This window comes from Nipponia nippon, unplaced genomic scaffold, assembly GCF_047370975.1.
Source record: "Nipponia nippon isolate SJK-2023a ecotype South Korea unplaced genomic scaffold, ASM4737097v1 scaffold_12, whole genome shotgun sequence".
Lineage (NCBI taxonomy): Eukaryota > Metazoa > Chordata > Aves > Pelecaniformes > Threskiornithidae > Nipponia > Nipponia nippon.
In genome coordinates this window covers 10,039,357-10,053,890 of record NW_028262313.1, presented here as the reverse complement: position 1 = coordinate 10,053,890, position 14,534 = coordinate 10,039,357, and the positions used below count along the sequence as shown (strand labels likewise).

General features: G+C 35.2%; 1 protein-coding gene across 3 annotated transcripts in view; it reads left to right on the top strand.

Annotated features, from left to right (window-relative positions):
• Window positions 1-14,534, top strand: part of FMR1 (fragile X messenger ribonucleoprotein 1) — a 35,790-nt gene extending 21,256 nt beyond the window's left edge. The window contains exons 10-15 of one of the 3 annotated variants that reach the window (XM_087748706.1): window positions 289-398; window positions 3,904-3,990; window positions 6,978-7,173; window positions 8,501-8,680; window positions 10,054-10,136; window positions 12,020-14,534. In XM_087748706.1, coding sequence (XP_087604832.1) covers window positions 289-398; window positions 3,904-3,990; window positions 6,978-7,173; window positions 8,501-8,680; window positions 10,054-10,136; window positions 12,020-12,130 — 767 coding nt within the window. In that variant the 3' untranslated portion in view covers window positions 12,131-14,534. Of the gene's footprint in view, window positions 1-288; window positions 399-3,903; window positions 3,991-6,977; window positions 7,174-8,500; window positions 8,681-10,053; window positions 10,137-11,968 lie in introns of all 3 variants that reach the window. The other 2 variants (XM_087748705.1, XM_087748708.1) reach the window with 2 other exon arrangements.

Sequence of the window (14,534 nt, the reverse complement as noted above, 5' to 3'; positions counted from 1 at the left end):
TAGGAGCTTTGAAAAAGAAAGAAACTATGCTCAGTAACAAACTTTGATAAAGTACCTCTCTTCCTGTATGCTGCAGTGCTTGCTTTGGAACATACCAAAGTTAACGCCCCAAGCTTACTTAGACATTTTAGTTCATGGCTCGTTAACTAAATCTTTGTGGAGTATTAAGTAATTTTTGAGAAGTTCTTGCACTGATACGAAATACTGTTGTTTAATTAGAGTATAGTAATACTCTTAGGTTTGGGGGAAAACCCTAAAGATGGAATGTTCTGTATGTTCTTTCTGTAGGAAAAGTAATAGGAAAGAATGGAAAACTGATTCAGGAGATAGTGGACAAATCTGGTGTTGTAAGAGTGAGAATTGAGGCTGAAAATGATAAAAATATTCCACAAGAAGAGGTATGTTTTCAGTTAATGTGATGTCTATATGTGTTAATTGGTGGTTATATTCTACCCAGTGATAAAATGAATTCTTCCTTTTATCTTCATAGTGGTAAGATAAAGTTTTGATTAATGTGTGTTTTTCTGATGGAATCGATATTTACCTATTAATGGTGAGGGGCATTTTTATATAAATTTGGCTTGTTATCTGTGTTTGAAAAATGCTTTGTGAAATTTTTTGGTGATGCACCTTCTTACGGATTTCATTTTATTCCTGTTAGAAGCAGTGACACTGTTACCCAGCACTTGCTAAGCTGTAAATCAGTATATGTGAAACTCACTGTTTTCATTCATTAATTTGCTTTGGGTTTGATCTCTTAGGTTTTTACCTGGTTTAAATTTTTATTAGCAATTTCTTATATTGTAATGGAAAGCTTGTGCTTTATGTATAAACTTCTGGTTTTTAAATATTACTTAAATTCACAATAGCCTGTAAATTGTAACCTAAAGCAAAACACGCATGAACAATGTGATACTCCAGGTTTGCACAGGAAGGCTCTCAGCTTTGTAAAGGGCCTTAATGAAGTCTTGAACTTTGTAATTTGAGGCACTTTTTTGTGTGGGGCTGTGTGGAGGGGAAAAGTTGTGGGTTTGCAAGGAAAGCTTCAGGCATGAAGCTTTTAACATCTCAATGCAAAAAGATTCCCTGTAATTTCAAATGTGAAATGTGCTTAAAGAAAACTGAACTGTCTTTAATTTACCTGAAAATCCAAATATGTACCAGGTAAGGAGTTTTTGCTACTTTGAATATGAAATACATGTCTGGAATGCTTACATTCTTGCTTCAGTAGTTATTTCATCTTTTGTATTATCACTGTAAAACTATTACTGAAGACCCACAAACCAATTTCCATCTTTCTGTAAATGGTGGCTAAGCAAATAAGTAAGGTGTTTTACTACTTTACTAGTTTCACATCTCTGAAAAGGTAAAATAGTCAATGTTTAAATTTAAAGGATTCACTGCTATGTCATATTTCATTTCTAATGATAAGTTCTTGCAGCATAAAGTTCTTGAACTAGCTTAATAAGCAAGAGGGTGTTGCAGGCTAAAACTTTGAATATTTGTAATGTGTCAGCCTACAGAATAATAAAAGGCTAAAAGAGCAAGTAGTCATGGCTGCAATTAGTATGTCAGGTTTTCTTTTTTTCTTCTGGCTTGAAAAAGCTTATTTGTTGATGTTCTTCAATCCAAAATGCAGCTTTTAAAGATTAACTTGAAAATTTTTCTTACCTGCTAAGCTCTGCATTCATACTTCTGTTTTACCTGTTAATGACATTGCTAACACTGGCATTGCGTACACTGCTTCACATGTTAGCTGTGTCATACCAGGAGCAACACAGAAACCTGAGATCAAATCTTGGCAGCTAAGATTTAGTTCTTCTAAGTTTATTGGAATTTCATATTTGAAATAAATGTGCATTAATCTTCCCATGTGTGAACTTGGATATTACAGCCCTTTTTGTAAAGAACAGTAGGTCAGTTTTAAGTTTTAATACAGCATTGGGTTCTCTTTCTTATGACTGAGATGTTAGAATACTGCCCATAAATTTCAGGTGCAATTCCATAACTCCCATATTTTTATAATAGGATCTTAAGGCTTTTGATCTTTTTAAAATGAGATACATACTGTTTGTTACGGTAGTATATATTATTTTTGTCTCTAGATTTCTTATGCACATAAGGTCTGCTCAGTATTCACCACTGAAACTAAGTTGAAGATTGGTACTTTTGCTTTGAAGACAGAAATAAGGTTCAATAAATAAGCACTTTGATGCTTTTGTATGGCTAAAATTGCTTGACATTGTTACCAGCTCATATTCTTAATAGTTGGCATTGCTATACCTAGAATTTGCTGCTAAAAGCAACAACAAGCTGTTTCCTTAAATGCCTTTTTAAGTCAGTTGTCTTGTGATCTTTTAATAATTGATACTATGTGCTAGTTAATGCCAGTTTAGTAGAAATTTCATTATTCTTTATCAGGTTATTTATGAAACTTTTAAGTTACCCGAGATAATAAAACATTTCAGTCAACAATGCCTGTGGCTAAAGGATTGCTAATGCTCATGAAAGTTAGTGTTAGTGTTGAGGTTTCTTAGGTTTAGAGGATTGTGTCTTTTTTTTTTTTTTTGCCTTGTTATTTAATGCAAATATGTAAGATCTAACAGAAGTTAGATCTGGGGGAAAAAAAAAGTAAAAAAAAAAAAAAAAAAACAAACCACAACCAAAAGAAACAAAAAAAAAAAAACCAAACAAACCAAAGAAAACCAAAAAGCAGAGACAAATTATAAACTTGCCACTCTTAGGGAACCTCAGCACGCTGTGCGTCTACTATTTTTTTAAGACATTTGTGTCTCTAAGCACTTCACTTGCAAAAAAACCCTTCTTTGGAATGCAGCCCTGTGAAGGGGATGTGTACAGTGAAAATTCAAGGTGTCTTTAGAGGACATGATGAGATACCAAAACAAAATTTAAATTAATTCAGTAGGTGTAGCTGGGCTCTAGGTCTGCAATGGCATAGGTTTCAGCAGCTGAGTGTTTATGAGACTTTCAGGTTGACTTCTGCAGTCCATGGTGAAGCTTATACTGCCATGGTGAGGCTGCAGCTAGTTCAAGAGTCAAGTAGTTTAAAGCTAGCTCATAGGTTCTGTGTGGGCTGCAATCACACTTCTGAAATGCTGCATAGACCTATTTTAGCATCAGGAATTTTGGTATGGAAATTACCCTTGTATCTGCTAAAGTTTAGTTGTTTTCAGCACTCAGAGGGGCCATTTTAGGTAGATTTCTTAGCCTGCTTTGGCCACTTAAGTTAGTCTTTAGATATTTCGTCTCCAAGTGTCATAATTTCAGGCATTAGAATTTCCAGCTTTACATTTTCCAGGTATTTGTCAAATCACTTAAATGCTTGAAAGGTAAAAGAAATGTAAATGAGCAATCATTTCCTGAAGTACTAAACTCTATTTCTTGAATATTTTTTTTGTTTGCCTTTTACAAATTGAGAGATCCTCAGGAAGGATCAAGTTTTTTTTTATGACATGGTGTTAATTTGATGTACTTTTTTTTAAAAGATCAAAGGTTTCTTTACTGATGTGTAACCTAAAAGAACCTGGTGTGAGAGAGTAGACGTGATCAGCAAAGGTAGTATTAATTTTGCAGGGAGGAAACCTGAAGTGTTTTGAATTTACTTTTTTTTTTTTTTAACTTGGTCGGGAAAATAAACGTTATCATTGTGATGCATACAATCTAAATTTTCCTATTAAAAAAAAAGGCTCTCTGCATAAAGGGAATTAGTCTGCATGATGTAGTCAACATCAGAATTTAAATATACTGTTGTCTCATTTATTTTTTAATTTGTCCTTATCCATGTTGTAAAAATTGTTTTCAAGTTTCACAATACTATGTTTGGTTCTCTTCAGTGTTTGATGCCTAATCAATAACCATAAGACTACTGTTACTGTGTTTTAGGGAATGGTACCATTTGTGTTTGTGGGAACCAAGGATAGCATCACTAATGCAACTGTTCTTCTGGATTATCATCTTAATTATTTAAAGGTGAGGAAAATTATGCTGCTTTACCACTGAAATTTTTCTATCAATACTTAAGATGGTAACAGTAGGATGATGATGAAAATCTGTTCAGGCCCCAAAGGCTGCTGAAAAATTGGTGTTATAACAGTCTACGAAAGGCTTCTTGTAAAAACTGTTTTATTAAAAGAATCACTTCTGCGAAGGATGGGGTGAAAAACAATTTTTTTCAGAATGCAAAATACAAAGGAATAAGAAAAATAAAAAAAGTCTATCTCGCAAAATGCTGACAACTTTACATACAAGGAATAGCCAGTCCCTTATAGGACTGCAAAGCAAGCAGCGTTCTATGTAGAGATCTTGATACAGTGGGCATTTCATTCTGTTCAGTTTTCTGTAGTTAATTGACATTTCGTACTTGAGGATGTTTTGTAGGCAATTCAGCTTTAGATGTTGTGTTTGCCTCTTGGCCCCGTAACTTCTCCAGTAGTCTGCAGTGCTTGTTGTCTTTTGTATAGGGAGCAAAAAATATCCCACGTTATTGCTTATAGTTACTTTTGCTTATAGTTGTTATGGCCAGATGCTCAATCTTTGATGGCAGTGTCAGATGCTAACAGTAGGGACTGCTTTGAGTTCATTTAATTAAATATATTCTTGCATCTCTCTTGAAACCTCCAGACCTTTCGTAATTTGATACATGTCCAGTCTGTGCAGTATTTATCATTTGAATCTTCTAGAATGCTAAAATTTCTGTACGTAGTTAAAAGAAACTTCTCAGTACAGGTATCAGAGGAGTTAGAAGAAGAAATGACTTCTCTTCCCTTACTTACCTACTCAACAACTCTATCTTTTAATCCTGCTTGTGGAGCACTTGGATTTATTGGTGTTTTGGAGCAGAGATACAGCAGCTGTGTAGCTATCAGGTAGTAGAGGCAGAGGAGGACCACATGAAAACTAGTACTAAAAAACAAGCTCCTTTTTTGAACAGAAGGGTACGTACAACAGTGTTCATCCATCTGTATAACAAGTAGATGATAGATTCTTATCTTGGAGGTTTTGATCTCGTCCTTCTCATCCCATTTAACATTCACGCGCACATACACACACACAAAAAACATGATCATCTTCATGGCCTCTTGCTTTGTGGTTCCGTTTCAGAATAATGTCCTCCAGTTCACTGACAAGAAGTGGAAGTGACTTGTTCCTTTAAGATTTTCTGTCTTTCTGTGCCTCCAGGCAAAGTTTATTAAGGAAACTTTTTGTAAAAGATACAGTAGGTTTAATGTTGATGCCCTATTGTGTATCAACTCAAAGCAGTGAATTTCTCTATATAAGAAGAAAGCGGACTTGGCTGGAGTGACTATTACATAGTGAAGTTTCAGGATCTTGAGAGGAAGGAGAAAGACTAATACCAGGATCATAGCTCCAGACTTCAGGAGAGTGGACTTTGGTCTGTTCAGGGATCTGCTTGCAAGAATCCCATGGGGATGTATTCCTGGAAAGAAAACAGGTCCAGGAGAGCTGGGTGATATTTAAAGAATAACTTTCTCCAAGCTCAAGAATAGTCCATCTCAATATGCAGGCAGTCACACAAAAGTGACAGGAGGCCTGCATGGATGAACAAGGAGCTTCTGGCAAAATTCAAATATAAAAGGGAAGCATACAAGGAGTAGAAGTAAGGACAGGTGACCCAAGAGGAATATAAAGGCACAATCTGAGTGTACAAGGATGAGTTTGGGAAAGCCGAAGTCCATCTGGAGTCGAATATGGCAAGGGATGTGAAAGGCAGCAAGAAGGGCTTCTACAGGCATATTGGCAGCAAATGGAATAATACAGAAAATGCAGGCCTGCTGCTGAATGGAGTAGGGAACTTGGTCACAAAGGAAAAGGATAAGGTACTGAATATTATCTTCACTTCGTTTTTTTTATTGACAAGACTGTCCTAAGGAATACCAGGCCCCTGAAGCCAATGGGAGAGTCTGGAGCAATGAAGACTTGCCCTTCCTAAAGGAAGATTGAGTTAGGGAACATCTGGAGGAAAAAAAAAAAGATATACACAAGTCAGTGGGATGTGATGGGATGCATCCCTGAGTGCTGAGGGATCTCGTCTTAAGTCCTAGCTGAACTAGAAACCTCCAGAGATCCCTTCCAGTATCACACTGAAACTTTCATAAATAGCTTTCTCCCTGGTTTAAAAAAAAAAAAAAGTGTTTGCCACTTTTTGATGTTAGCTAGAGAACATCTCAAACTGACAAAAGTACTCTCTGAATATGTGTTGCTGTAGATAATTATTGTTTGTGTTTATCTCTTTTAGTAGTTACGTGTGGTAAGAATTCTGTGTGCTGTCTGTCTTTCTGTGCCTGAGTTACAGCACTTTGCTCTCTATGCTTTAATGCCTTCTCACTTCCCTGGTGTTAGTCATTATAATTAAGTAGAATTTAACAGCAGTGTAGCCTGTAGCCCTTTTTATGAAACAATACTATTACATCATAATTGTTTAACTTTGATATTTGTTATGTGCAACAGTGTAAGAAGCTTGTGTTGGAATCTAAGAAATTTAAATTATGCCACTGTTGGAATGCTATAAATGGATGATGTTATTGTGTTCAAAAATAAAGGAATGTTAATTTCTCTGTTTAAAGAATGTTTAACTTCCTTAAGGGTAAAGATCTCATAAATTTAATACTGAAGTATACTTAATTATATCCTGAAAACAGTTGATCTGAGTGCTTCTTCTTTATATATCTATTTTAAACAAACGTAAACTTGCCAACTCTGTCGCAGGGCGAGTTGTACTGGTAAGAGATTTGAACATTTGGAAGTGTTGCGTTTTGGTTGGTTGTTTGGGTTTTTTTACTAAATAAATTATTCTCAAAGCTGAGTTACTATTTAAGTATTAAATAGATTATTAGTTGCAATACTTAAGTGCTCTTTCTTTCTGAGAACTGTGTGTCTGTACATTCAGATGGTTAAATAGCGGTTACATATGACTTACTATGCTTGTGTTTGTGTAGGAAGTGGACCAGCTGCGTTTGGAAAGATTGCAAATTGATGAGCAGCTTCGACAGATTGGAGCTACTTCTAGGCCACCACCAAATCGTACAGATAAGGAAAAAGGGTACATGACTGATGATGGTCCAGGACTTGGACGTGGTAGTCGACCTTACAGAAACAGAGGGCATAGCAGACGTGGTCCAGGCTATGCTTCAGGTAGGTAACTAGAAGTACACTTGCAGTTTTAAGAATAGCCTGTTGGTCTTTTGATTTCTTGAAAAAGACTCAACTTGGAAACAGAGCTGTTAAAACAGAAATTCAGTTAATATTGCGTATTAATATTTGAAGATTATCTAGAGCTTTAAGCTGTAGAAAATATTCTGAAGTAAAATGTAGTGCTTATATGTAATCTAAACTTACTTCCATGCAGTTCCTGTCTCTTACAGCATGCTTATGTCGTCTACATTATGAATTCTTTAGGGCAAGGATTGTTATTTTATCTATATTTTGAACAATTCCTAATAATAAAGCCTCAGTTTTCATTTGAACCTGTAAGAGGCTATCTAAACGTAAATATTTATAAGTGAAAATACTGTGTATCTCAATTTGCAGAGAAGCTATTTTCCTCATAATAAGTTGAACTTCTGTGTTTTTACTAGAAGAGCATAGTCACCAAAATATAGTGTTCCTCTTTAAAACCTTGTATAATTCATTAATGAATAGGTTTCAGGATTGTGCCTCTTCAGAGCAATCTATTACTTCATTATCTGTAATGTAGGTCAGCTGGTATTTGTCCTGACTGAAAGGCCTGTAGTATGAGCTTGATAAGACAGTCTTAGCTTATGTTCTACATAATACAAAATTAATATGTTTGTGCTGAAGCTCTTTTAATATTTTTAGAAGATGTGAGCTCACCTAGCTAATGGGTAGTAGGGGGAAAAAAGTGGTGAAAAAAACCAGCTTTTATCAGCAAAGGTGATCTGTTAACTGGAAAAATTGTAATGGCCAGTTATTTTGGATTTGATACATTTCTAGCATTGTAACTTTGTTCTCTGCTTTTTAGTGTGTGTTACAGGCTGTTTCATGATGGAATTTTTTTTCTTTTCGTAGAGGAGTTGCAGTGATGAGGGGAGACAGGACAGGTTATATTCAGAACTTTCAGTTTTAGAACTATGAAAGCATAGTCTGTTAGACTTCTTACATTTTACTAGACTTATACATTTGCATAGTAGATTCAATAATATATTGACAGGCTGATAACACCAAGTAACTCTAAACATGTGGCACACTTAATTATTTAACCTTAAACACACTTAAAAAACTTCCATTTATGTCTGTCTTGACTTTTTGAAGTAGTAATATATTTTATACACATTTCTGTATTACGTATGTTGTAGAGGTTGAGAGGCAAAAAATCCTAGAACTGTTTATTTAAAAAAAAAAAAAAAGAAAATCTTTAAATATATACTTTTTTCATTCTACTATAGTATTTTCATGCTAAGCTACACTGGCATGTTTGGATTTTTTTTTATCCTCTTGATAGGAACTAATTCTGAAGCATCAAATGCTTCTGAAACAGAATCTGATCACAGAGATGAACTTAGCGATTGGTCAGCAGCCCCAGCAGAAGAGGAGCGAGACAACTACCTTCGTAGAGGAGATGGACGAAGACGTGGAGGTGGTGGAAGAGGGCAAGGAGGGAGGGGTCGTGGAGGATTCAAAGGTAAATGTAGACTTAATTTTGAAAAAGGTCCGTGTTGGAATCCTTAAGCAAACTCATTTCTGTCAGCCTCTTGTTTTGTCATCTGCTCCAGCCTCCTAGCCATCCTGGTGGCCCTCTCCTGAATTCTTTCCACTTCCTCAATCTCTTAAATTGAATATTTTATTTCAGATGTGCTGAATGTTGAGCAGAGAGGAATAATCTGTTCTTTTGACCCGCTGGCCACATTTCTGCTAACACAACCCATTATTCAGTCAGCTGTCATTGTTGCAAGAGCATGCTCATGTCTTATTCAAGTTGTTGTCCACCAGGATAGCTCCTTTTGTGTGGAGCTGCTGCATACTCTGTCAGTCCCCAGTGTGTGCTATTGCATGGGGTTATCCTGTTGAAGCTGTGGGACTTGGGATTCATCTTTAAAGCTAATGAGTTTTCTGTCAGCCCATTCCTTCAGCTTGTTGAGGTCCTTGTGATTAGCAGCCCTGACCTCCGCTGTATCAAACCACTTCTCACAGTTTGGTGTCATCTGCAGAATTGCTGAGGAGACATTCCATCCCAGTGTGTCTTCATACATTATATAAAGCCTGTCTTCCCTGTATAAATAAATTGGGATAGCATTCTAAATCATTTGCTTTCCTAATATGCATCTTGACTCAAGTTTGCGGGCTGTGCCATCACACGTGGAGGTCAAGGAATCAAGTTCTAGTTTGTCAATGGATATAGAAAAATCTTTCACAATCTTACTCATTCAGTTATCCATATTCCCGTCTTCTTGGATTTGATTTTCATGCAACAGGATTATATAAGGTTGTAATTTGTGTTCAATGGAAAGGACAAGGCAAAAGTAAGATGGGAGAACTAGAAGTTAAATACATATGTTTCATAATGTGATATGTCATTATATTTATTTGTTTACATATTTTGTCTACAACTCTGTTTATTTCTTGAAATGTTTTTTTCAAAGTATGAGTATTGCTTAATTCAATAAGATTTTTTGAAAAAGGGTAATGCAGAATTTAGAAAGCTCATAAGCCGTTAGAAAAAATGTGAACATGTTAAACCTTACTAAAGTCGACTGTGTACTTATCTCCTATGATTAATCATTTTGAGAGGTGTTTTTTCTTCAGTCAGTAGACAGTCTCTTTTAAACTGTGGTGGTTTTAAACAGTGGTTTTGTCTACTTTGATTAACACCTGAGAAGACTTTCTTTAGTGATTCTTGGCCCGTAGTTTAAGAACTGTTGTTATACGTTATTAAGAATATTTGTTTAATGTTCTTTAGCATGAAAATTTTGAACTGATTCCCTATTATGCTTGCATAAATTTAAAGAAGATCATATATCCTTGTCGAATAACTTAGTTGATTAATTCTTCTTACAGGAAATGATGAACAGTCACGAACAGATAACCGTCAGCGTAACTCAAGAGATGCAAAAGGGAGAACAGCAGATGGATCTCTTGAGGTAATTTTTCTCTTACTGGAACTCTGCACTGTTTAAAATTGCGTAAGTGTCATATACTGACTTTAGAGTCTTCAAAGCCGCAAGCGACACAGTAGCCTTGTGGTTCCTTATTCCCTAGTTCCCTAATCAGATCTACAAGAGTTCTGTGTCATTTTGTAACATATATACAGGAGTCTCAATATATCAAGTTGTGTAAAGATGCAACTTCATAATGTTAGCTTAGCTCTCCCTTTGGTTAGCACTCTGATCACGAGTCCCAAGGATTTACTAACCAGCTTGATTTCAGTCTTTGTTCTTACTAGCTTTTTGTTTTTAGCTTTTCTTTCTTGCTGCGTTGTGTATTGTTGTCTGTCGCCTATATACCTGAGGGAGGAGAATCCTTAACGCTTTATATAAAAAGAGAGAGTGTTGTAGCCAGAATCTTCAGAGTAAGAAAGATTAAACTTCAGAAACTACCTTCACTACTAAATGAAACATTTGCAATTGAAGGCTATGCAATCTAGAAAGTAAGTTAAAAATGCACATCAAGAAACTGTTCAAGTCATAGACTGAAATATTTTGTAACCTTAAATATTTTATAGCCTTTTATAAGGATATTTCTACAATTTTTTCAAATATGTTCTGTTGCATAAAGTTATCCAGGCTGATATTTTATGTATATATGTTTAGTTTCCCCACATGGAAACTGTTCTTGCTTCAAATGATAACATGCAGACTTCTACCACCTCTTACCGCATAGGATGAGTTATGTTGGGAGGAAGAAGTAATGAGCAGCTGCAAGCTGCTGCCTTCTGTGTGGTGTTACCAGGAGTCATGGTTCTGATGGGAGATTGAGATGACTCTTGGTTTGGTTTTAGAAAGCCTGCTTAAGAAAGGGGGGGCGGGAAGCGCAACAAGTGACCAAATGCTTAGCTTTCCAAGTGGGAGTGCTGAACTTGAAGGTGTAGTACCGGAATACGCATCTGAAATGCAAGCAACTAACATGCCAAAAAAATTTTTTATGGCCACACAACTTTTATAGTTAATCAGTAATTAACTTACAAGGCTTGAAGCAGACAGTGGAGAATTGTGGTGCTGAAAAAGAAACTAAGGCACATATCAGCAAGTCATGATTTTTTTTTTTCCTGTTGCTCTGAGATTTGGATGAGATGTTACTCTATATGAAAATAAGTACTTGCATATTGTTGAAACCTGACTGATCAAGTCGTAAAAATTTTGTAATATTTCAAGGAATAAGGGCTTACCCCCTTTATAAGCATAAAAATTTTGCTTTCAGCATGCTTTTTTTGATTTCTTTTTTTTTTTTTTATGACCACTTAAAAAGGCTACAGAAGCCTCTTCGGTGGATTAAATGAAACTTTTTTTCAGATTCAAAAGGTGGCTGAGTAGATGTGGGTTTTTTGAGCGTTAGTATCATTTCATGGCAGCTTTTGTATGTTCATTTTTTTTTCCAAAAAATGTTTGTATATAACAAGCAGAAAGTTGAATTACTGAAAGTGAAATGATGTTTCAAAGTTCCATCTGCTATTAGTTCTTCAACTTTCTCTTGCACAAACACACTGGAAAAAAATTTTTTTAGCTTCCCAGGCCAGGTATACAGGAGGTTTTTTTTAGTTGTTTTAGGTCACAAGTATGTGGCATTTTTGAACAGAAAAGAATTTACACACTCTCCATTTCAGTTGGACGCATTTAACAAAGCCATATGAGTGTGGTACTATTTGTGTCTTCTGACTATTTAATAAATAGTGCTCCTCCCAGGCTGCTAAGGTAGCAAATGCATAAGGGGTGGATGAAAGGAAGAGAATGCTTTATATAACTCTGACTTGTTCCAGATCAGAATTGACTGCAATAATGAAAGGAGTGTCCACACTAAAACATTACAGAATACCTCCAATGAAGGTAGTCGGCTGCGCACGGGTAAAGAACGTAATCAGAAGAAAGAGAAAACGGACAGCGCAGATGGTCAACAGCCGCTGGTGAATGGAGTACCCTAAACTGCATAATTCTAAAGTCATATTTCCTATACTGTTTCAGTAATTCCTATTCCATGTTAGAGAAACTTGTTAGGCCAAAGACAAATAGTAGGCAAGATGGCGCAGGGCATGAAATGAACATATGTTCTCTGTTAGCCTTTTTTAACATCAACAGTATGCAGTTGTTTTCAGAATAAGAAGTTATTCAAATATTTGCATAAAAGTACCTGAATTTCCAAAAATCGCTTTCAAGTACATATTGCAGTTCAAACAATGAAAAGATTCTTTTTTTGTTTGTTTTAAAAATACTGAGCTGTGCATTGGTAAACTTTCTGTTCAGTTGTACCATTTTAACACATCGGGTCAAATTCACTGCTCAATTTCAATTTTCAGAATAAATAGTGTTTGCAGTAATCAAATTGGCTTCTGTTTTCAATCTAACTTACAAGTTCTTCATGAAATGCTATGTCGTTTTATGTCCTGTGTCAGTTCATATTCTGGTCCACCTTTTTCAATATTTTAGTGGACCCTGAAATATGTGTGATGTAACAATTGTCATTTTCATTAGCAAAAAAGTTGTATGATCTGTGCCTTTTTTATATCTTGGCAGGTAGGAATATTATATTTGGATGCAGAAATCAGGGAAGATGAGTTGGTAACACTAAATGTAAAATATATGTAGCAATCCTTGTCAGACGTTAGTACTTTATAGACAAGTGCATGCTTTCCATAATTTTTTCCTTACATAAACATTGAGTTAGGCAGTCATAAGAATAGGAAATTTATTTTGCACTGAAGATTTGGCAAATAGTGTTATTGAAAAAGGGGTGTAATTTTTTTCTTTGTAGGCAGTACAGAAGCTTTTTTTTAAAAAAAAAAAATGAAAAAAAAAACAACTTTCCATTGTGGAAAACTAAAAAACTCATTGTTACTGAGGGAACAAGTGTAATGTGTTCACGAGCTAGTAATGTGTGCCTGCTATTTGGCCAGATGACCAGTTTAAAGCGCTGATGTTTTTCATCCTCCCAAAATTTTTTGAATTGCTTATTTTAATTCGGGGACTATCTCAGGAGAGGTAGGAAGAAAATCACCATGTGTAATGCCCTGGAAAGTGCAGATATAGTAGTCGGAGATATTGGAGGTAGAAGAAAAATTCATCATATTTTGAGATACAAAGTCTGAATTACCAGCCAATTTGAAGGTGTCATAGAATTTGATCCAAAGTACAGTCGTACACCAGGGAAGGGCGGGAAGTGGTGGGAGGAGCTGTTCTTTCTTTTATGTCTGATCACACATTAAACTTACTGGGCAAAACTGTATAAGAACCTTCATTTTAATCCATTTTTATTGAGATTACTCCAGAAGGAGAGCCACTGTTTATGTACAGAATTGTACAAACTTGACCTTGCCTCTGATGTATTTTGTGAGTTTTGTTTCTTTGCTTTTTTCATTCTTTTTTTTTCCTTGCATACAGGTGAGCATACTAAAAATGGCAACGAACTGCACATGAGTTAACAAATATAAAAATGTCTTAAAAAGTATTGCCAAACATTAATGTTGATTTCTAGTTATTTATTTTGGGAATGTATAGTATTTGAAAACAGAAATTGGTACCTTGCACACATCATCTGTAAGCTGTTTGGTTTAAAATACTGTAGATAATTAACCAAGGTAGACTGACCTTGTAATGTAACTGCTCTTGGGCAATATTCTCTGTACATATTAGCTACAACAGATTGGATTTTATGTTGACATTTGTTTGGTTATAGTGCAATATATTTTGTATGCAAGCAGTTTCAATAAAGTTTGATCTTCCTCTGCTAACTGATGTTGATGCAATCCTTATAAATGATTGCTTTTAAAAATCTCAACTTAAAAATAGTAGAGAAAGTATTTCTTTGTTTAGACTTTAACTGTAGCCATTGTTTATTTACACATTTTAGAAGACTTCTAAAATACTACCAGTTTTCAAAAATATGGCACATAATGCTCAAGAAAACGCAATCTAATTATGAAATGGTACAGTACCTGTTGAGTTGTCACACTACACGCACTGTATTTCTCACATTCAGTGGTTGAGTTCACTAAGGTGCTGACTAGGTTAAATGTGAAATTACTAAACTACAGTCTAATTAGCTGCATTCCATTTTCAACTGCATTTTGGGGTTATGACCTTTTTCAGTATTTGTGTGCTTAACATGTATCCCTTTCAATTCAAATTCCAGTGTTTTTAAATGTTATTAAATTTCAACAAATTAAACTGTGAATCTAAATGTACAATTTTATTTTGAAAAGTCATGTTGTTACCAAACTTAAAAGTGCAACAAATGTCTGATGCTTGAGTTCAGGTCCGTCCTATTGGTAACTTATAAAGTATGGTCTAATGAATTAAAGTTATTTTTAAAATAAAGTTCTTTAAAAAGAG